Below are 22,452 nucleotides of genomic sequence, written 5' to 3' on the forward strand. Positions count from 1 at the left end.
CTCACTTCCTTCCCACTTCTCAGGTGTCTGTGTGGAGAGAACCCACTACACCAGCTCACCTCATTCCTCAGGCTTTGCGAGGAGGAACTGAGCATAGTCAGCTCAGCACCACTTGGGCTTCTCCTTCCAAGCCCGCCTGTTGCCAGCCAGCCTCTCCTTTGCCTAGCCACGTGATAAACTGAGCGACGAGGAAGACCCACTATTTTTCAGCTCTGCCTTTTACTTAGTGGGGAAATTTAATTCTAGGGTGAAGTATTAGCTTGCCATTGCTGTCACAGCTCTAAGCCACCATCCCCTTTCCAGCTGAAACTGACTTTCCTCTACCTGACTCCTGTGTCTCCCTCAAACAGTTTCTGAGTGAAAGACACAGGTTCTTTTTTGACCTTCCAATCCTCTAACATTACCAAAATGCTTCATATCTATTTAATTCTTTATTATGAAATGATACTTCTTCATCATTACGATGCAATGGATAAGAGCACAGTTCTAGAGCCAAGTTGCCTAGTTTGAATCTCAGTTCTGTCACTTGCTGGCTAACTGGCGGATCTTGGGCAAATTACTTAATGTCTTAGTGCCTCAATTTTCTTATCTGTAAAATGGGGAAAATGGTGCTTACTTCATGAGGTTATTTTGAGATTTAGAGAAGTTAATTTGTAAGTACTATATAAGTTCTGGCTTTTATTAACACCCAAAATGTGTAAGTTGCTTAAAAGACATATAACCAATTCTTGGTTATCTAGAAAAATGGCATTAAAGGTAAAACAAATTCTCATTTATGTTCTTAAATATCTTCATTTTAGCTATGTATGGTGTCACATGGGTACCTGACTTATCAGGGCGGTCACTTCATAACATATAACTGTCTAACCACTATATTGTACACCTGACACTAATATAATATTGCATGTCAACCGTAATTGGAAAAAAAAAAACCTTTTTAAATCTTCATTTTAAGCTCAAGCAACTTACAACTTAGCTGAATATTCACTTTCTCTAACCTAGTCTTCTTTCCATGGAATTGCAGTAAGTCACATTAACATATGCACAGTTAAGGAAAAAGAGGTTCATTCATTCTGCTGTGCTCACCTAGCATTTAGTAGTCATTAACAAGTAAGTTAATGAACTAAATAAAATTGCTTTTTTTTTTTAAATATAAACTTCTTAATTTAAAGATCCAAAGAAGGGAACATGTATTATCTATGCAATAAACCTTTGGAGTTTAGAACATAATAATATGAACAAACTTTAAATAGCTTCTCAAGAAATCCATTCCTTAAGAGATTCATACAGGGCACAAAAATGTAATTTCTGTAAATACTATTATTCCCCCACAAAAGAAGATTTAAAAAGGGTTGAAACAGAAGAATCTCTTATCAATCTCATATTAACCTGTCATAGGTCAGTATATGGATGGCTGGAACTATATTGAATTTTTCTACATATTTTTTAAATGATTAAGAATAAAATCACAGAGCATGCAGTAAATCAAATAAAACAATAAAAAATTATTACTTACACCCTCATAAAACCCTTTTTGATATAATTTCTCCTTTGCTTCTACAAGTTTTTCTCGGTCATTCTGGCTCTGAACTTTCAACTCATCACAAATGGTTACAGCAGAAAGATTTCCAAAACCTGGGATTTCAATGACTGGCACCTGCAAAAACAACAATGTCAGGAACATACTCATCCTGAATGAACACAAAACAGCCCTATGGGGCACAGTTCTTTTGCCTCCACTGTCAGTAATCACACAGTGACTAACAAAGATCTAGATGTGAATTTGTCCTCTTCCCCTCCACAAATTCTGTGCAGCAACCCCACTGTCCCTCCCTTACATGTATACCTTCTCCAGCTCTCATCCCTCCACTGCCATCCAATTGACTACTAGTAAATAATTAACATTGAAATTAGCAAAATTGTGAAAACAACTAAATTTTTGGAGGGTCTTGTTTTTGTTTTCTAATAAGTCTTCTGGATTTGTCATGAAAGTTACTTGCTAGTACCTTAAATGCTTTTTTTTCTGCAGGTACTAACATGAAAACATAAACATTTTGAGTAATATGGCAAAATGTTGTCCTCAGAAGCCTAGAAATTGGCCAAACTAGCAAAATAAGCTACTATAAAATTGGTGATGCTAAAGAGCCATTTGTTTGTTCCCAAATTTCAGATGCTAGGTGCTAATACTTATTGTTAGTTTTTCTTTCACTCTTACCTGCCACAGCAGACATCAAGTTAAAATAAACTCTCAAGTAAAACCCCCTTATTTCCATACTCCAATAATTAATTTTGTTACCAAAAAGTTAGATTTTTTTTTCTCTGATAAAGATATGGATATGAATATACAAAATAATCTATGTACTCACTGGCTCAAATGGCAAGACCATGTCATCTCTAATTCCATACTTTGCTCGTAAAGCCTACAAAACAATTTTAAAGTTAATGATCAACACTTTATTAGTATAATAATTGAGAAAAGAAACCTCTAAACTTTTTTTGAGCTATTATTTCTTCTCCTTTCCATACAGAGCAATTTTTTTTTTATCTTTACCACATATCTCAAGAAGGGATCTATAACTTTAAAAAACTCAACAGTTTAAATTATAATGAATGGCTTAAATGATGCAACTGTATAGCCCAGTGATGGCGAACCTTTTGAGCTCGGCGTGTCAGCATTTTGAAAAACCCTAACTTAACTCTGGTGCCATGTCACATATAGAAATTTTTTGATATTTGCAACCATAGTAAAACAAAGACTTATATTTTTTATATTTCTTTTATATATTTAAATGCCATTTAACAAAGAAAAATCTACCCAAAAAAATGAGTTCACGTGTCACCTCTGACACGCGTGTCATAGGTTCGCCATCACTGGTATAGTCAAAAGCAAAAACTGACACGCACACCCCACTTAAAATGAGATTCATATTCTAGGTTGCAATGAAAATGTGACTACCAGAAAACTTTTCAAAAGTTTAATGAAATCCACCACATCAACCAATTAATAAAGAAAATTTTATATGATCATATCAACAAATGCGAAAAAAAGCATTTGACAAAATCCAGCACCCATTCTTTTTTTTTTTTAAATATATTTTATTGATTTTTTTTACAGAGAGAAAGGGAGAAGGATAGAGTTAGAAACATCGATGAAAGAGAAACATCTATCAGCTGCCTCCTGCACGCTCCCCACTGGGGATGTGCCCACAGCCAAGGTACATGCCCTTGACCAGAATCGAACCTGGGACCCTTGAGTCCGCAGGCCGACGCTCTATCCACTGAGCCAAACCGGTTAGGGCCAGCACCCATTCTTGATAAAAACTCTCAGTATGCCCTAACCGGTTTGGCTCAGTGGATAGAGCGTTGGCCTGGGGACTGAAGGGTCCTAGGTTCGATTCTGGTCAAGGGTATGTACTTTGGTTGCAGGCACATCCCTAGTAGGGGGTGTGCAGGACATAGCTGATCGATGTTTCTCTCTCATCAATGTTTCTAACTCTCCCTCTCCCTTTCTCTCTGTAAAAAATCAATAAAATGTTGTGTTTTTTTTAAACTCTCAGTAAACTAGAATAAAGATGTGCTTACTCAGCTTCATAAAGACTATAGAAACCTACAACTGCCCAACTGGCAAGGCTCAGTAGTTGAGCGTTGACCTATGAACTAGGGGGTCACAGTTCAATTCCTGGTCAGGGCACAGGCCTGGGTTGCAGGCTCCATTGCCAATGTAAGGCATGCAGGAGGCAGCCAATCAATGATTCTCTCTCATCATTGATGTTTCTATCTCTCTCTCCTCCTTCCTTCCTCTCTGAAATCAATAAAAATATATTTTAAAAATAAAAAAAAAAAAACTAAAAAACTTACAGTTACCATCATAATCTTGGTGTTGCACATTCTGGGGGTTTGGACAAACTCGAAGAGAAACTCGAAGCTTTCCCACTAATATTAGGTAAATGCAAGGATGTCTCCTCTTACCACTCCTTTTTTTTTTTTTTATTGTTGACCGTATTATAGATGTTCCCTATCCCCCTCCCCACAGTTCCCTCTTCCTAGTCCAAAGGTTTATTGCACATATAATACATGTTCCCTTCTTTTGCTCTTTAAATTAACAAGTTCAAATTTTAAAAAAGCAGTTTTATTCAGTTCATTAACTTACTTGTTAATGACTACTAAATGCCAGGTGAGCAAAACAGATGTGAACGAGCCTCTTTTTCCTTAACTGTGCATATGTTAATGTGACTTACCATGTTTCCATAGAAAGAAGACTAGTTTAGAGAGAGCAAATATTCAACTAAGTTACTAGTTGCTTGAGCTTTTTAAAGTGAACTTTAAAAAAGTTTGTCTTTCAATTACAGTTGACATGCAATATTACATTAGTTCCAGGTATACAATGTAATGGAGTTGTTAGACAGTTACATGTTACAAAGTGACCACCCTGATAAGTCTGGTACCCATGTGACACCATATATAGCTAAAATGAAGATATTTAAGAACACAAATGAGAATTTGTTTTACCTTTACTGTCATTTTTCTCAATAACCAAGAACTGGTTATATGTCTTTTAAGCAACTTACACATTTTGGATGGTAATAAAAGCCAGAACTTATATAGTACTTACAAATTCACTTCTTTAAAACTCAAAATAAACTAAAGAAGTAGGCAATATTTTCCCCATTTTACAGATAACAAAATTAAGGCACTAAGACATTAAGTAAGATCTGCCAGTTACCCAGCAAGTGACAGAACTGAGATTCAATCTAGGCAACTTGGCTCTAGGAGGGAGAGAGAAGAATAGGAAAAGTACAGAGAACTTTTAAGGAGTGAAAGAAAATGTTCTGTATGATAATGATGGATATATATAATTACTGTATACATTTGTCCAAACCCCCAGAATGTACAGCAACAAGATTAAACCCTAAGGTACACTATGGTCTTTGGGTGACTATGATGTGGTTCATCTTGGTAAAAAAAGTACCTTTCTGGTGAGTGATGCTGATAATGGGGAGGCTAAGCATGTGCTGGGGTAGGGGGTATAAGGAAGAATCTCCGTACCTTCCTCTCACTTTTGTTGTAAACCTAAAACTGCTCTGAAAAAATTTGTTGTAAACCTAAAACTGCTCTAAAAAAATAAAGACTTTAAAGAAATATATTATGATACATTATATTCAATATTCAAACCACAGTAATATATCTAAACATTAGGAAATAGAATAGAGAGTGACATGCAATAGCTTTTTAGCCTAATCTCACAGAGAAGTTCAGCGGTACCTAACCAATTAGATGAAGAAGGGGGAACAAGAATGTGAAACTCAGATACTCACCTGCTTTTTCTTCAAGTCTCTGAGGGCAGCAAAATCATCGGGGGAGTCAGAAGGAACACTTGTGACCACACCAGTGCCTGATAAAACAAAGTGTGGAACTGATTAATACAGCCAGATGTGATTACCATAGTATTTCTATAAAGAAATAAACTCTTTACCTTTATCCTCCTTAATGGTGAGCATTGGGAGGACATAGATCACTTTGTAAGATGTTAAAGGTGCAGAAAGTGATGCTCCAAGAATTTCCTGTGTAAGAAAAAGATCAGCATAAAAGGTGAAGAAACTTAACCAATAAAATTGAAAACAATGCTGTTTTAAGCCCAAGAAGCTAGTAATCAAAAATATATGAAATAAAACAAAACTCATTCTTTTTTTTACCAACTAGACCAAAAATAACTATAAATACTGATTAAGGTTGTAAGGAAATTAGTACACTGACACAGTGCTTTTGACATTGCACTCCTTGAGGAAAGCGACATAGGAATCCATAGCAGGAGCCACAAAAATGTTCACACAAGACCCAACAATCCAATCCTATGAATTTACCTCAAAGTTAAAAAAAAAAAAAATGTTTTTCTCTGAGAAGTCTGCCCAATGCTGTGTTAACCTGGGAACAAATAAAACTTTATATAATAGAAAAATTATTTAATAAAATATAAGACTTCACAAAGCTAGAATATTGTATATCCATTTTAAACGATAATGGGAAGACAAATTGAATTAAAAAGATATATCTAGTTTCTCTTTTTTTAAAAATCAGAAAATCCAACAAGATTGGACCCATACACAATAAACGGCTTGCAGCTGCTTGTTTAGCTAAGGAATGAACTTTTCAATTCCATACAGTTCCCACCCGTCCCACTTTATTCATAGAGATAAGCTGCTTTTACAGAATTTACAGTGATGAAGGTTGAAAGCTATTTTTTAATTTATACCACCCATTTTCCTCACTCCAGAATCTACTCAAATTAACATGGAAAGAAGTTGTATTAGAGACAGTTAAAAGTTTGTGTTATTAATACTGTTCCCAAAAACTGCTCAGACAGAATTCCAGCATCAGGTACTAATGAGATATAAACACTGCTTGGAACAGAAAAATACAGGAAACAATCCAAATATCCATTACAGAGAATGGTTAACTATACTGTAGTACAGCCAAACAGGAATACCTTTGCAGGAAGGGAGTGAATACTGACTGTGAAATGGACATAAGAGAACCTTCTGGAAAACTAAAATGTTTTATATTTCAATTTGGGCAATCCTTACATGAGTGTATACACATATGAAAATGCACCAAAAAAATACACACTATTTACATATTTGATGATATGTATGCCTCAATTAAAAAGTCTTGTTTAATATTTTTTTTCTCATGCTTCACTGTTGAAATTTTACCTCTAAATTCATGCACTAAAGTAAACAGTCTGCTACCCAACTTACCTCTCCCATTAATTCCTTAACTACAGGCACCACGCCACTGTCTTTGGTAAAGCCCTGGAATGACATATTCCTGGCAGCTCTTTGGGTGCAAATGAATATATCACCATTCTTTGTCTCAAACCCAATGTACTTCATATCAGGGCGAACCCAACAGTTTGTCTGTCCAAACATGGTCTCAGGTCTGAGAGTAGCAGCTACCAAAAAGATATTTTTCCCTTTCAGGCCACTAAAAAAAAAAAAAAGATACATTAAAGAAAAGAAAAAAAGTTATGGATTTTATCACAAGTATCTGATATTCAAAAAGCTGAAACAGTAACTGTTTGGCAAATCTACCTTAATTTGGATGGGTATGGCTCAAGCACTTTCAACTTGATTAAAGTATATTCCTGAGGTCCAACACCCTAAACAAATAAAACAAAAATGGAGGGGGGAAAAGACTTGGATTAACATCACAATTAAAGGCTGATTTTGAAAAGCAGTCTCTAGACCAGCGTTCGCTAACTAGTGTTCTGCGAGGTCCGAAAGGTTGGCGACCGCTGCACCAGACTACAAATGTGTTCAAAAGTGGTAATAAACAATGACACACGAATTGGGATTCCTAAGTTCAGATCCTGGCATTGTTGGTTTACTATGCCAAGGCTTTAAACAAACCACTTACCCTTGCTTCACTCAAGTATTACAAAAAATAATGTCACTAATGTGTCCTACAGGCATGTAGGGTGAACTGACGTCATATAAGCAAGTAGGCACACAGCCAAAGCAAGTGTAAATGGAATCTGTGTACATCAGTCAGCCACGTATCTCATTACCTTTCCCCATGCCCTTGTTTCAGAGAAGAGCATTCTCCAGGCAGTGCTTCTCCAACATTCGCATGCATATGACTCACACTGAGAGTCTGTTAAAAGACAGATTCCTGGGCCCATCCCAGAGTTTGTAATTTAGCAATTTTGGGGTGAGGCTCAAAATTCCTTTTCTATCACAAGCTGACGCGGCTGGTCCAGGATCACTCTTGGAGTAGCAAGGTCCTAGACAAGATCCAGGCACCTAGAATGACATTTTGTCTCCCTCTTCACAGCCCCCAGAGGATCACAACTACAGACCTCAGCAATGGAATAAAGTTACCTTTTAGGTTTCTGATCTATTTCTTAAACTCTATGACCATATGAAGAATTATCACAAATAAGTACCTCTCCAGTCTGTCTGTCATGATCCATACAAGGCTGTCCATCTTTTGGAGAATAAATGGTATACCTAAAAAATAAGCAAGTGACAAATATTGCTATAATATACAAGTTTTAGCCTAAATATTTAATGTTGCTCCAACAATATTTCTTCTAACTAAAACTTCTAGCTGAGCAAATGTCTACATCTATTAATTATGCTTTTATGGTAGTTCTATTGTCAATCTAGTTATTTAATGAAAGATCTCTGCCTTCATCAAAAAAATGTTAAACATTTAAATTCACTTATGAAATGCAAATAGCTTTTAATTAACTCACATAATCAAGGAAGAATCCTAAACAATTTATAGAACAAAAGAATAAACTAAAACACAAATGCAATTATTATTTTTCTGTTTGGCTGGGAATACTGAACAGAATCTTTTGTGAGATCATAAAAGCCAACACTCCCATTCTCCCTGGTTCTAGTTGTCACAAACAATAAGCAGCTCAGAGAAATTATGACACTGGCAAGACAAAAACAAACCCAAGGGCACAAGAGAACAAAAAGAAAGAAAACATAAAAAAACAAAGGTAATAGAGAAAAGTGGGCTATGGGGCACCGAATTACAATGCAAGAATTATACAATTTTTGCTTTTTTTACTGAGGGACAACAAACTCACCGTTTTCCAAATTTAATTCTGTTTCTTTCTCTTAATGTTAAAAACTGCCACCTGACAAATGCATCATAGTAAGGATTAACATCAGTGGTGATGAAGGAACGACGCCAGTCTACCTACAGAAGGAGAAAGGAAAAGGTAATTTTTGAGAGTTCTGTCTCTATGAATGAGAATTCCTATGAATCAATTATTTATTCTTCTACTCTATTTTCCAACTAAGAATTATATCAAATTTTAAAAACAAAATTGTTAAGATCCACCTATTAAATATATATCACAATTATTACATTAATTTTTGCTTAATATGTGTACTTTTAAACACACACATTTATACATTAAACATACAAGAATGATAATAAATTAAAAAGGAACACTTAGCCCTAGCCGGCTTGGCTCAGTGGATAGAGCGTCAGCCTGCGGACTGAAGGGTTCCAGGTTCGATTTCAGCCAAAGGCACATGTGTGGGTTGCGGGCTTGGTCCCCAGTGGGGGGCATGCAGGAGGCAGCCGATCAATGATTCTCTCCCATCATGGATGTTTCTCTCTCTCTCTCTCTCTCTCTCTCTCTCTCTCTCTCTCTCTCTCTCTCTCTCCTTCTCCCTTCCTCTCTGAAATCAATATTTTTTTTTTAAAGGAACACTTAAATAACACCTTTAAGTGTTCCTAAATATTCAAATTAAACTTTGGCTCCTTCACATTCTTTCAATAGAATTCCTTTCTACTAAATCCTAACATATTGATATATATTCCAATACAACGAATATTAAAATACTTTATTGCTCACATAGAGGCCCATTAGGTTCTAAATTGACAACAGAGTACTGATTCATCAGAGGAATTTCAGTGAAACATATTCTAAACTAAGAAGTAGTCCAAATCTCATGTAATCACATAAATATAAACGTGTTCTTCATATTTTCTTCAGCTACGGAGGTGATAGGCATACCTTCAAACCCATTCTCTTCAGATCTTGAATAGCCAGTGGTGGGAAATAATCAAGCCAATGTTCTGCTTCAGAAAATTTGGCTATTTCTTCATCAGCCAGACCGAGAGATTTCATAATGCTCCACTGGTATTTAGAAGATCCAGCTTTAGCAGCAGCTTTACTCTGAAAATAACCAGCAAAAACATATTCCATCAAAGAACAACCAACAACTTGTTAATAAATTCTAGGTTCAAATTACCATTTGGTAATTTTTTAAAGTGCAAAACAATGCTGTTGATATGTCGGAACCACGAAGAACTATCATCACAAACATAAGATGTCAACACCAAACCTTCTCTATTTCCCTCTCCCAATACCACATACATCTTTTTTTAGCGATGACAGCTTAGATCATACTCACAAGAGTTTACTATTTTCCAATCTTTACCAATATCAAAAAGGCAACCAAAAGCCAGGGGTTGGAAATAGGCAAAGAAGTTAAACTATAAAAAGGAATTGGGAGGGGATGGAACTACTCCAAATGGTGTGACAGTGGTAGAAACAGAGCTCCATGCATCTGTCAAACCAACACAACTACACAGCACAAAGGGTGTGTGTGTTTTTAAAAATGTCCATCTTTAAGATCATTTTTATCATGCCCTTTAGTTAGTAAAAAGTTCATTTTAATTTCTGACTAATATTCGGTCTCCACATGGCTTTTCTTTTATATCCTTAGTTATAGGACTTCTGTTCAGCAAGTCTAAAGGATGCTCTCAAGGGTGGTGGATATATAATTTAGTTATAATTTGGATATGGTCATAGGAGGATGCAAGCATAGCATTTACCTACTCCGCCATCTTGACCAGAAGTCCAAGAGTGAATTAAAAAAAAAAATCAGAATGTTCGAGGAACCCAGGATGGAATGCAGAGTATAACAAATATATCTAATTACATTATAAACGTATGACATAACCACTCAAAAGGGAATGGGGAAAAAAGGAGCTATGGAAGTAACTTTGAAAAACAGTGTGTTGTGCTGGATAGTGTTGCTCAGTGGTTGGAGCATCAGCCCTAGTACCAAAGGCTCTTGGGTTCGATTCCCAGTCCAGGGCATGTACCTGGGTTACAAGTTCAATCCCCAGCCCCATTCAGGGCGGGATGCGACTAATAATGTGCCTCTTTCATATCAATGTCTCTCTCAATCTCTCTCTCTCTCTCTCTCTCTCTCTCTCTCTCTCTCTCTCTCTCTTCTTCCCTCCCTTCCTTCTTCTCTCCCTCCCTTTCCCCCCTCCCTTTTACTCTCTCTAAAAATCAATGGAAAAAATATCCTCAAATGAGGATTAACCAAAAAAAATATTTTTAATTTAAAAACAAAACAAAACAGTGTGTCATCTAAAAGACAAAAAGAATTATATACAAATACTGCCCTTAAGTTAGTAAAATTATTTCTCCCAGGATTATAGGTTAACAATTCTGAAACTAGTGGTACAGTAGGACTGAACAAAAAATAAATAAATATTCTGCAAATAATGAGTCAGGTTTCTCATTGTTGAAGAAAAAAGTCACAAAAAAGAAAAGGGAGAACAGAATGAGTCCCATGGTGCTATAATGGAGCCAGGGTATCATGAACTTTCTAAAAATATACTGCGCTAGTACTTGGAATGAATATACAAATCAGACAAACATCAATATAAAACTTCAACCAAAATAAGTATCATCAACCACCAAACCTTTTTTCCTTTAGCTTTATCCTTAATTATTGCATCTTCTGTTTTAGCATTGACTTCTTCCTCTTCCTCTTCTTCATCTGGAAAATCAGGGGGGCAACCATAGAGCTCTATTTCTCTTTTCAACTTATCAGCACAGGCCTAAGCAAACACAACATTAGAGACAGTGAAGTTCAGAATTCAAGGTAGAAATAATCTGGGCAGTTTTCTTCTATGGCCCACTAAAATTGACTCTAAAATTTTCTGCAATATATCTATATATATAAGTGGATCATAACAGAAAACCCAAATGATACAAAATTCCCCAATTTATAAATTAGTATTACTTCCTTTACTCAGCAAGCATTTATTTAACACCTCAAGTACTTAATGTAGTATACTACATGTTAGGCATTCGAAGTACAGGGATTTGTAAGATTTGATGTGTAATTATTTTGAATAACAACATGATTAATAGCATTTCTCAATTTAATGATTGTCATATATACTCATTAGTTATCATCCCAGCAGGTATGAAGTTAGAAAAGAGACAGAGAGATTAAGTGATTTGTCCAAACTTATAAAGCTACTAAGCTGCAAAGCTAACACATGAATCTGGGCTTTCCACCCCAGTTCTCAATTATACCATAAGGAGTTCAGTGTCAAAAACAAAGATGACTCCAAGTAGATAGTGTTAAAGTTATGAAAAAATACAAATATAGAATTGTGAATTTTAAAAAGGGAATTCACTCTTTTATGCGGAAGAATTTCAGTTAATAAATGAGAAAAGAATGGGTTATTGAGAACCGGATATTTAAAGGCTCTCAAAGCATTATTGCCCCCTCACCCACAGAATACTTTTAATTAAAAAGGGGAAAAGTCGCCGAAACCGGTTTGGCTCAATGGATAGAGCATCGGCCTGCGGACTGAAGGGTCCCAGGTTCGATTCCGGTCGGGGGCATGTACCTGGGTTGCGGGCACATCCCCAGTGGGAGATGTGCAGGAGGCAGCTGATCGATGTTGCTCTCTCATCGATGTTTCTAACTCTCTATCTCTCTCCCTTCTTCTCTGTAAAAAAAAAATCAATAAAATATATTTAAAAAAAAAAAGGGGGGGGGGGAGTCATCTTTAGGATGAAGAAATCTGACAGGTATTAACTTAATGTCACTAAAATGGGACAAACTGCCTTTTGATGTGATACAATGGAAAGTTTACACCTCACCAGTGTAGTATTCTGGTCAAAATATTTAACCCAAATCTAATCATGAAAAACAATAAAAATAAAAAAAAATTTCACCCTGGCCAGTTGGGTTCAATGGATAGAGCATCGGCCTGAGGACTGAAGGGTCCCTGGTTCAATTCCGGTCAAGGGCACATGCCTGGGTTACGGGTTCAATCCCCAGTAGGGGGTGTGCGGGAGGCAGCCGATCAATGATTCTTTCTCATCATTGATGTTTCTATCTCTTTGCCCTCTCCCTTCCTCTCTGAAATCAATAAAAATATATTTTTTAAAAAAAGAAAACAACGATAGCTGTAGCCAGTTTGGCTCAGTGGACTGAGCGTTGGCCTGCGGACTGAAAGGTCCTGGGTTCGATTCTGGTCAAGGGCACATGGCCAGGTTGTGGGCTTGATCCCCAGTAGGGGGCGTGCAGGAAGCAGCCAGTCAATGATTCTCTCTCATCATTGATGTTTCTCTTTCTCTCCCTCTCCCTTCCTCTCTGAAATCAATAAAAATATTTAAAGGAAAAAAAAGACTTGGCAACTATAAGTGAAGGCTGTATGGGTGTTCACTGTACTATGCTTTTACTTTTTCTGTAGGTTTGATGTTTTTCAAAATAAAAGGTTGAAGAATAAAAAAAAAAATCTGAGTTAAATTTTCCAATCCTACATCATTTGGGAATCCTTTCAACTCTAGTTTTCTGGCCCATTCTTTATTGAGAATTATTTCTAGTATAAACTTAAGACAAATGAAGACATTTGACAAAATGATCAAAATAGGGTAGAAGTGTTTATTACTTGGTGCCAACATCCTATATGTGTCATGAATGCTCAAAACACTGCGCATTTTACTTGGTAGTAGCTATAATATAATTCTAAAACAGAAATATGAGTATATAGGATGATCAAACAATATCAAAAATTACTTAGAAATCACAAACCTTAATGTGTGCCCTTTATTTAAGGACTTCTTGAACTGTTTTTTTTTAAATGTAATTTTCACTATAATAAATTCATTTCAAAAAAACACTGTAATAGAGCAGTATTTTTTAATCCCTTTTCAAGCTATTGAACTAGATATTTCTATTTGCTCTAAGCCAAAAAGCGTAGAAATCAATCCCAAAAGCAATCTTACCTTAATAGGCATTCCAGTACAGTGTAAACCAAAGGGGAACAGACAAATGTTTCCTTTCAATCTCTGGTACCCAACTGCAAACTATAGGAAGAAAATTAAATTTAAATTACAAATTTAAATGCCAGATGAACAGAAAATGCTGACTTTTCACAAAGAGCATCAGTTCAGTTTTCCTCTTCACATCCTCCTTTAACACACCAGCTAAATTGTATAATCATTCCAAAGTTTTAACCCACCTTTTTGTGTCTTTTCACCAACCTAGAAATTACTTGTGAACATACATACCTAGACCTCTGCACACATAATATATGAAAATTAAATATAAAAATTAAATGACTTAAATATAAAAAATATGCTTAAAATTAAGGAAGTCTAAGTTCCCTTACCAGGAAATAAATTCTATAAATATCATTCTCTTCAAATTAGTACTTATTAAAGACCCACCAGCCCATTATATTAAACAGAGGAAGCTTTACCTCACATTTGGATAAAGAAAATGTGTGTCCCAAATGAAGGCGCCCGTTCATGTATGGATATGGGAAGGTGACAAAGTACTTGCCCTTGCTGCAAAACAATCATATGAAAAAGGAAATACAGACAGGAAAATGTTAGATTCCTTTTACAATGAAGGAGTATGGTGAAGGGAATGCTTGCTATAACTAATTCGTTCAAACTTTAGTTATTTAAAATTAAATTTATAAACCCCCAAGTTAAAAGATCTCTAAAACTAAAACTTACTTTTGAAAGAATAAAACATTTGCAGGTGGCTATTAAGAAATAAATATACTGCGCTGGCCAGGTAGCTCAGTTGGTTAGAGCGTCATCCGATACACCAAGGTTTCAGGTGGGATCCCCAGTCAGGGCACATATAAGAATCACCCCATGAATGCATAAATAAGTGGAACAACAAACCGATGTTTCTCTTTCTCTCTTCCTCTCTCTCTCTTAAATAATTTTTCAAAGAAATAAATATACTTGTAGGTTTAACTTAAGCTAAAATGCTTTATAAAGATAAAATACTAAATATTAAATTTTTTTAAGACTTAGGGATCTGAATAAATTTAATGTTTTAATGATTAAGTTAAATTTGTTTTTACAAGATATATAAAGCAATTCAAAGTCCTCAGGTAAAATAAAACATCCTCAGTATTGCATGATATGTTGTAAATTCATTTAAAAAGCACCTTTTAAAGCTAACATTTACTATGCTATATTCTTTTTTCAAGTGTTACCTAACATACATAAGTTATGAAGCACAATAAAATGAACACCTATAAACCACCGTCCAACTTTTGAACCCACTTAAGCTACCTTTGTGTTCCTCCCCACTTCTCACCAGAGATAACCATTACCTTGAAATTCACTTTTTCATTTCCTTGTTTTAAAATAGTTTGTATCTAAGTCTGTGCCTTTAAACAATGTGTCATTAAGTTTCACTCATGTTTTTGAATAGTTCGTACCTAAGTCTGTATCTAAGTCTGTGCCCTTAAACTCTGTATTATTTACAAAACATGAGTTTGAAGTTTGTACCTAAGTCTGTGCCCTTAAAGAATGTATCATTTCGTTTCTCTTACTAGTGAGCTTTATAAAAATGGCGTATTTTATATAGACTTCTGCAATTTGCTTTTTTCCACTCAGTGTGCTATGTCTAAGTTCCTTCAGCATTCCTGCACATAGCTGTAGTTCATTTTCTTTCACTGAACATAGCAGCGTTGTCAGTTCACTTTGGATTACTTAAATTACCTTAAAGTTGACCAAAATCCTAGAACCAAATAGAAACTTCAAATTATAAAGTAAAACACCAGAGACTTCATATTACAGCAAACTCTCTTTCTCTTAAAAAAAAAAAAAAAAAAAAAAAAAAAAAGACTTGCCCGGCTGGCGTGGCTCAGTGGTTGAGCATCGACCTGTGAACCAGGAGGTGACAGTCTGATTCCTGATCAGGGCACAGGCCTGGGTGCACTCAGTCCCCAGTGAGGGACATGCAGAAGGCAGCCAATTGATGATTCTCATCATTAATGTTTCTCTCTCTCTTTCCCTTTCCCTTCCCCTCTGAAATCAGTAAAAATATATTTTTTAAAAAAACACAAAAACTTCTGATAGAGTGTAGCTTAATAGAAAGGAGGACAGACTTTGGAATCAGAAAGTCCTGAATAGAAGTCCAGGCCTGAAATTGAGATGCATCTTATAATTGACACATATATTTACTGGAATACTATTTGAGGACAGTTATTTTGTTTTTATTTTTCCTCAACATCACATCATTATCTATGGTTTGTCTTATTATCAGTGATTATTAACATCAAGGCAGTCCAGTATTTATGAAATAAGATCTTCTAATACAGAAACCTTTCGAATTTTATATTTTGCATCTGTGAAGATAATTATCACTACAATATGAACCTCTCTAATAGAAGGATTTCCTTTTACCAGTCAGCAAAGATAAAACTTCAAAACATCCCCTTTGGTTTGAACATGAAAAGCAAGTTTTTGAAAAACTCTTCATGTAGAAAAAAATCCTTTAAGGAAGAAGATCCTACTTTTAAATGCAGGAAATGGAAGTCACCTTCTTCAGTCCACCTCAGACATTCTAAACACACTCTGCCCATTGTCTTCCACAGAGCAGTTCCTGTACTACAAAGCCAACTGGTTTCGAAACACAATGTGCGGAACTTCACCAACTGTTACTCACCTAGTCTGCTTCTCTGAATTAGATGCATTGACCTCAAATACTTTCTCCGAGTCCCATTTCTGTTGGATTTCTTTCTCAATCTTCTTCAAGAAGTCTACTTTGGCTGTTCCCTTTCTTTCCTATTAGACACAAAAGAGATAGGATAACCCACTCTGTACTTCAACAGGCTTGCTTTAAAAAAAAAAAAAATGGGTTCACACAGAACTGAGCTGTTTACTGACAGATCAATTTTTCCATGGTTATCTTCAAACTTAAATGAACCAGATAGAAAATTAGGGTTAACACGACAAGTATACCTCAAACCTCAAAGGAGTGGCTAAAGAATTACTCAAAAGGCTTTGAAATACTTTTCAAAAATTACGTACTGTAACAAAACACTGTTGTCAAATGTTCCTATTCATAAAATATATAAATTCAGGGGTGGGCAAAAGTAGGTTTACAGTTGTTCATATGGAAAATGATACACTAATAAGTAATAATACAAAAATAAACTCTGGCTAAGTAGCTCAGTTGGTTAGAGTGTCCCCGATATGCCAGGGTTGTACTAAAGTTTGCTCTCTGGTCAGAACACATACAAGAATCAACCAAGGAATACATAAATAAATGGAACAACAAATCAATGTTCCTCCCTCTCCTCTCTCTCTTTCTCTCTCCCTTCCTGTCTCTTTCAAATCAATCAATAAAAAAGTTTATCTAGGAACCAAGGGAAAATGACATTTTTTGCTTCTATAAATCCTGACCAGATCATAATTGCTGCGACTGGAACCACATCATATCAACACACAAATCTGACCAAGTCAATCCCCCTTTAGAGGTTCTCTATGCTTCAGGATAAAGTCCATCCCTACTCTTAAATCTGGCATTCAAGGCCCTGCTGGCTCATATCTGCCAGGCCTCTCCCATCTCCCCTCTCTCCATGCTTCCATCTTCACAGGCCTATTAAGCCATCTGCATTTTCCCAAATATGCCAAGGTCCCTCTCTCACCTCTAGGCCTGTGTTCAAACTATTCCTCTGCCCTCATACCCCACCAATCAACCTCTTTGCCTGGCCATGTCACCCTCCAGGTCTCAGCTAATCACCAGCCTGGATTCTCCATTGAGAAGCCATTCTGAATATGGTCCTACCCACCAATATTTCCCCTGTGACAGCCCTAATCGCCCAGCGATGTCAGGATCTGGCCATCTTTCCCACGGGACTGTAAGCTTGTTCTTGGTGGGGACTATGTCTTGTTTCTCATTTTATCTTCAATGTCTAGCTTATAGCAAGGCTCTCAAATATTTGTTGAATATATAAAGATTTTTAAAGAGAAGCAAATAACACATTGCCTGTTTTTACATAATGTGGCCATAAAAAAAATACATGGACGAGGAACTGGGTTGCATATTTGAATCAAGGTGCTAAGCAATTTGGACTCTTTGCCAAGAATTTCCATAAAATATTGTGGTTACAGAAAGTATTTCCTTTTCCAAGAAAGAATAAGGCACTTTCCATTCCTGCTACGAACCACCTTCATTTAGACCTCAGATCCTTTGGGCCCTTTCTTGCTGCAAAACCCTCTTAACAAGTAACCTGCTTCCAGTCTCTCTATTCCAATATATGCTAACCCCTGTCGTTAATTCTAATATACAAAAACTACCATTTTAAAGTGAGCTATGGCAGACCCTGGCCAGGGTGCTCGGTTTGTTAGAGCATCATCCAGATATGCCAAGGCTGTGGGTTTGATAACCAGTCAGGGCACATACAAAAATAGGTGAAACAACAAACTGATCTCTCTCCCTCTCCCTCGCAAATCAATGTTTAAAAACATTTTTAAATGAGCTATGGCAGAGACAGCAGGTAGCCTATGCAATATATGTTCCTTCCCTTTCTCGCTCAGCAACAAAAACCCAGTCTTACGCAGGGTGGTGCAGCAGAAGTGGTTAAGTGTCCTCTGCTGGTTAAATGGTTAAGTGTCCTTTCCAGATGAATTTGAAGGTAGATGGAGCTATGTGACTAGGTTCCGGCAAAGGTGTTTTGGGGAGAAAGTAAGTCACTTCCACCCGGGCCTTAAAACAGCCTGTATAACTAACTTTCAGTAGCCGACTTAACCTGCAGGTAGAGTAGGCGCAGTGCTGAGGGCCCACTTACTTTTAGGGACTCACAAAAAATATTTTCTTTTAAAATCAAGAAAAAAAATAGCCCTAGCCGGCTTGGCTCAGTGGACAGAGTGTCAGCCTGCGGACTGAAGGGTCTCAGGTTCGATTCTGGTCAAGGGCACATGCCCTGGTTGTGGGCTCCATCCCCAATAGGGGGTGTGCAGCCAATCAATGATTCTCTCTCATCATTGATGTTTCTATCTCTCTCTCCCTCTCCCTTCCTCTCTGAAATCAATAAAAATATATTTTTTTAAAAAATAAAAAAAAGAAACTTTTAGGTTTAAGAAAAAACTTTAATATATAACATTAATATATTTGTCTTTATGCCAAAATAGTTGTAAAACGTAATTTTAATATTTTTTACAGGCAAAGGGGCCCACAAAGCCGAAATTATATAGGGCCTCAAGAAGCCTAGCTGAACCTTCTACTCTAGGGGTATGGGTTATAGGAAATCCCACTGTGTTCTTACTAAATTCCTCTTTACCTTAACCAACTTGAGTTCACTTCCATTGCATGCCACCAAATGATCCTTAAGACATTCACCCAGGGAGGCTATGAACTCCTGGCAGGCAGCAACTTTTAGATCTACTTACTCAGCACCAAATACAATGCCACAGACACAGAAGTTACATGACAAATATTTTTTGCTTAAAGATAACCATGAAAGCAATGGTTAAAACTATGTTTCTAAAGAACATGAAAGCAATAGTCCTCACAAAATACTTAGAATTATATTTCTTTCATGTAGAAAGAATGCTAGGTGCACAAAAGCTCTTCTTTGAGGTTTCTGCTTCTCAGAAAAACTTGTTCCTCAAATCTCAAAGGTTGATTGTAATGAAATCTGATATTGGCCCCAGCACCAACTTGCATAAACTTGAGGAAGTCACTTGATCAATCTAAACCTCAATTTCTTCACTGGTTATTCAACTAGGCAATTGGTTGTTTTAATTAGTTAAAAGGTTATTTAACTAGATGGATGCTCCTAAACTTTGGCACTATTGATATTTTGGGCAAAATTCTTTGTTCACAGGGGCTGCCCTGTGCACTGTAGGATGTTTATGAGCATCTCTGGCTTCTACCCACTAGATACCTGTAGCACAACCCCCTCAACTGTGACAACCAAGAGTCTCCAGACCAAATGTTTTCTGGGAGAACCCCAGTAAAGAAACACTAAACTAGACAATAAACTTTTTCCTATATTCATAGTATTCTGCGGTTCTTAAAAAACTTTTATGAACACTGGTTTATTTGATGTTAACAACCTAACAAGTGGGCAGACCAGCGATTACCATTTCCAAGATAATTAATCGCAAGCTCCGATCATCATGCGGGTAGAACCCTGGCTGTAGAACTTACTAGCTGTAGAACCCTGGACAAGTTCCTTAATCTTTTTAAGCCTGCATTTCTCCATCTATAAAATAAAGATAATAATTATACCTACCTTGTATTACTATTATGAGAATTAAAAGAGAAAATACACACGAAGGACTTACCGTAGTGCTGGACCCATGGCAAATGCTCAAAAATGTTTATTATCACAGACAACTAGACATCATGTACTTTTTATTAGGTTTGAAAAAGGTATGTACAAACTTAAATGTGCATACTGTCCAGTACACTAGCCACTTGCCACACATGACTGTAATTTTAAAATTCCATTAAAATCCAGTCCTTCCGCCAGGACCGGTTTGGCTCAGTGGATGGAGCGTCGGCCTGGGGACTGAAGGGTCCCAGGTTCGATTCCGGTCGAGGGCATGTACCTGGGTTGCGGGCATATCCCCAGTAGGAGATGTGCAGGAGGCAGCTGATCGATGTTTCTCTCTCATCGATGTTTCTGACTCTCTATCTCTCTCCCTTCCTCTCTGTAAAAAATCAATAAAAATATTTAAAAAAAAAAAAAAATCCAGTCCTTCCATTGCACTGGCCACATTTCAAATGATCAATAGCCACATGTGGCCAGTGGCTACTAAATCTGACAGTGCAAAAGTTCTATGGACAGCTGTCCTAGACAATTGTTTCGTACCTTCTCCTCCCTCCTCAAACCCCCAACACGTCCTCTCCCATCCTTATTTTTAGGTGATAATCTTGGCTCCTAATTCAATGAGAAAAGAGAAGTGAACAGGAAATCTCCACAGCCTCCCTCATCACATCTACCAACCCACATGCATCTGTACCCATATATTCTGCCTTCTGTCCTGGTACTACAGATGAATGCGGTCCTATTTAACCTACCCACTGAGGCACTTTATCTCATGCCCCCTGTTCTATTCAGGAGCACCACTCCAGCAATCATCTCTCTTATGCACCCATTTTTCTCTTTCTACAGGATAATTCTCATGAGCATAGAAGCACTGTATAATTTCTACTGTCTTTAAAAAAAAAAAAAAAAGCCCTCTTTTAACCTTCATCTATTTCCACTTCCCTTTATAGACTTCCTCAAGAGTTATCCACACTCATTATCTCCAGTCCCTCTCTGGACATTCTTTCTGGAACCCACTCTGCAAGCAGCAACCTACCAGGACTTATTATGACCTACATCAACCCACTGATAAGCCTAGCCCTCTACACAAACACACATCCATCATCATCATCATCATCACCATCATCACCAATCATCTCCCTCTGGACCACTGTCCTTTAGACATACAATCCTCCTTGCTTTTCACGCTCATGGTTGCCTCTGCCTGGAAATCTTTTCCTCCACACATGTAGTTGCATGGCTTGCTCCCTACCTCCTTTTTGCCACATGCCACCTTCTCAACAAAGCCTTTCTTGGTCAACTTTCTAACACTGCAACCCTCCCCCACCCATACTCCCTAGTCCCGCTTCCAGCTCTAGTTTTCTCTTTAGCACTTATCGACACCTGACTTGTCACACCATGTGTTTTAGCAGGTAGCCCACACACATATAAGCAACACGAATGCAGTCATTTCTGTGTTTACCGGGATGCGCTCAATTTTTTGTTGAAAGGAGGAATCAATGTTACAACCTCCTCTCTCCAAATCGGTTTTAGAAACTTAGGTGGAGTGACACACATGACATTAAATAGTCTGTAAAGTTAAAGACATCAGTTCCTGCCTCCGCTAACAAAAAAGGGCACAACCTCACAACAGCCACGCCTCAAGCTTTGAGGGCAAGTCTTCCCCTTTCTTTAGAATAAAGGATTTTCCCTGCAGGACAGTGGCTACCACATGGAGCCTCTAGTTTTTGCAAAACACACAGATGAGCCGGTTCTAGGCCCCAGCCGAGCTCTCTTCCCACAAAAACTCACCGCCATGGCGCTGCCCAGCCGACAGTGCAAACCCACGACCTCGGTGATCACCCTCAAAGGAGTAGTTACAACCTTTCACTCTTCCCACCGGGATACCCGAGCCTCTCAAGACACTGAAGCACACCACGCCTGCTGAGGCAATCACCAGCTCACTATTAACTACAACCGGGTGCATCTCGTAGCCTGCCGGGAATTGTAGTTCCAAAGCACCTAGAGCCCAAATCCAGCAGGGAATTGTTGACTACAATTCCCAGGTAGCAAGGGGATACCGGAAGTTGACTCGACAGGCCACTCAGAGGTGACACTGGTAGTGATGTCACGTGCACGTTGAACTACAACGTCCACAATGCAGTTCGGAACCGCAGATGGCCGCCAGCGCGCGCTGAGGTAAAGTCCCCAGCCTTCAACCTTTTCACCCCGCAAAGCTGGCTGGGTGTCTGTCAAGATGCCAGGATGCAAAGTTAATTCATCTTTCAGTGACAGGTGCTAATGAAGGCTTGCCACTGTGCATGGATATTTATTACTGTCGGTAGTATTCAACAGCCCAGAATTTAGACATTTTATAACCATTTATTAACAATCTCCACTTTTAAGAGAGAGGCTGGTAACATACCTGGTCTCAGTGCCAATCTCAGACTATTTCAACTGGACTACCATTAAAGGTTGAGCTGTCTGATGCAGTAGTCACTAGCTACATGTGGCTATTTAAATTTAACAATTTAAATTAAATTAAAATTAGGTTCTTCGGTCGCACTAGCCACTTTTCAAGCTCTC

At 37.4% G+C, this 22,452-nt stretch overlaps 1 protein-coding gene across 1 annotated transcript in view; it reads right to left on the reverse strand.

Moving 5' to 3' along the window:
* LARS1 (leucyl-tRNA synthetase 1) overlaps window positions 1–21,839 on the reverse strand; it is a 49,950-nt gene extending 28,111 nt beyond the window's left edge. Inside the window, exons 1-14 of the mRNA XM_081091193.1 lie at window positions 21,679–21,839; window positions 16,272–16,390; window positions 14,056–14,143; window positions 13,580–13,660; window positions 11,251–11,388; window positions 9,542–9,703; window positions 8,600–8,712; window positions 7,943–8,006; window positions 7,089–7,156; window positions 6,756–6,981; window positions 5,474–5,561; window positions 5,316–5,392; window positions 2,367–2,420; window positions 1,517–1,657 (exon numbers count right to left, since the gene is read on the reverse strand). Coding sequence (XP_080947319.1) covers window positions 1,517–1,657; window positions 2,367–2,420; window positions 5,316–5,392; window positions 5,474–5,561; window positions 6,756–6,981; window positions 7,089–7,156; window positions 7,943–8,006; window positions 8,600–8,712; window positions 9,542–9,703; window positions 11,251–11,388; window positions 13,580–13,660; window positions 14,056–14,143; window positions 16,272–16,390; window positions 21,679–21,684 — 1,425 coding nt within the window. The 5' untranslated portion in view covers window positions 21,685–21,839. The remainder of the gene's footprint in view (window positions 1–1,516; window positions 1,658–2,366; window positions 2,421–5,315; window positions 5,393–5,473; window positions 5,562–6,755; window positions 6,982–7,088; window positions 7,157–7,942; window positions 8,007–8,599; window positions 8,713–9,541; window positions 9,704–11,250; window positions 11,389–13,579; window positions 13,661–14,055; window positions 14,144–16,271; window positions 16,391–21,678) is intronic.
* Between the last annotated feature and the right edge of the window lie 613 nt (window positions 21,840–22,452).

The sequence above is a fragment of the Myotis nattereri genome (genome assembly GCF_964212035.1).
Source record: "Myotis nattereri genome assembly, chromosome: 5".
Classification (NCBI taxonomy): domain Eukaryota; kingdom Metazoa; phylum Chordata; class Mammalia; order Chiroptera; family Vespertilionidae; genus Myotis; species Myotis nattereri.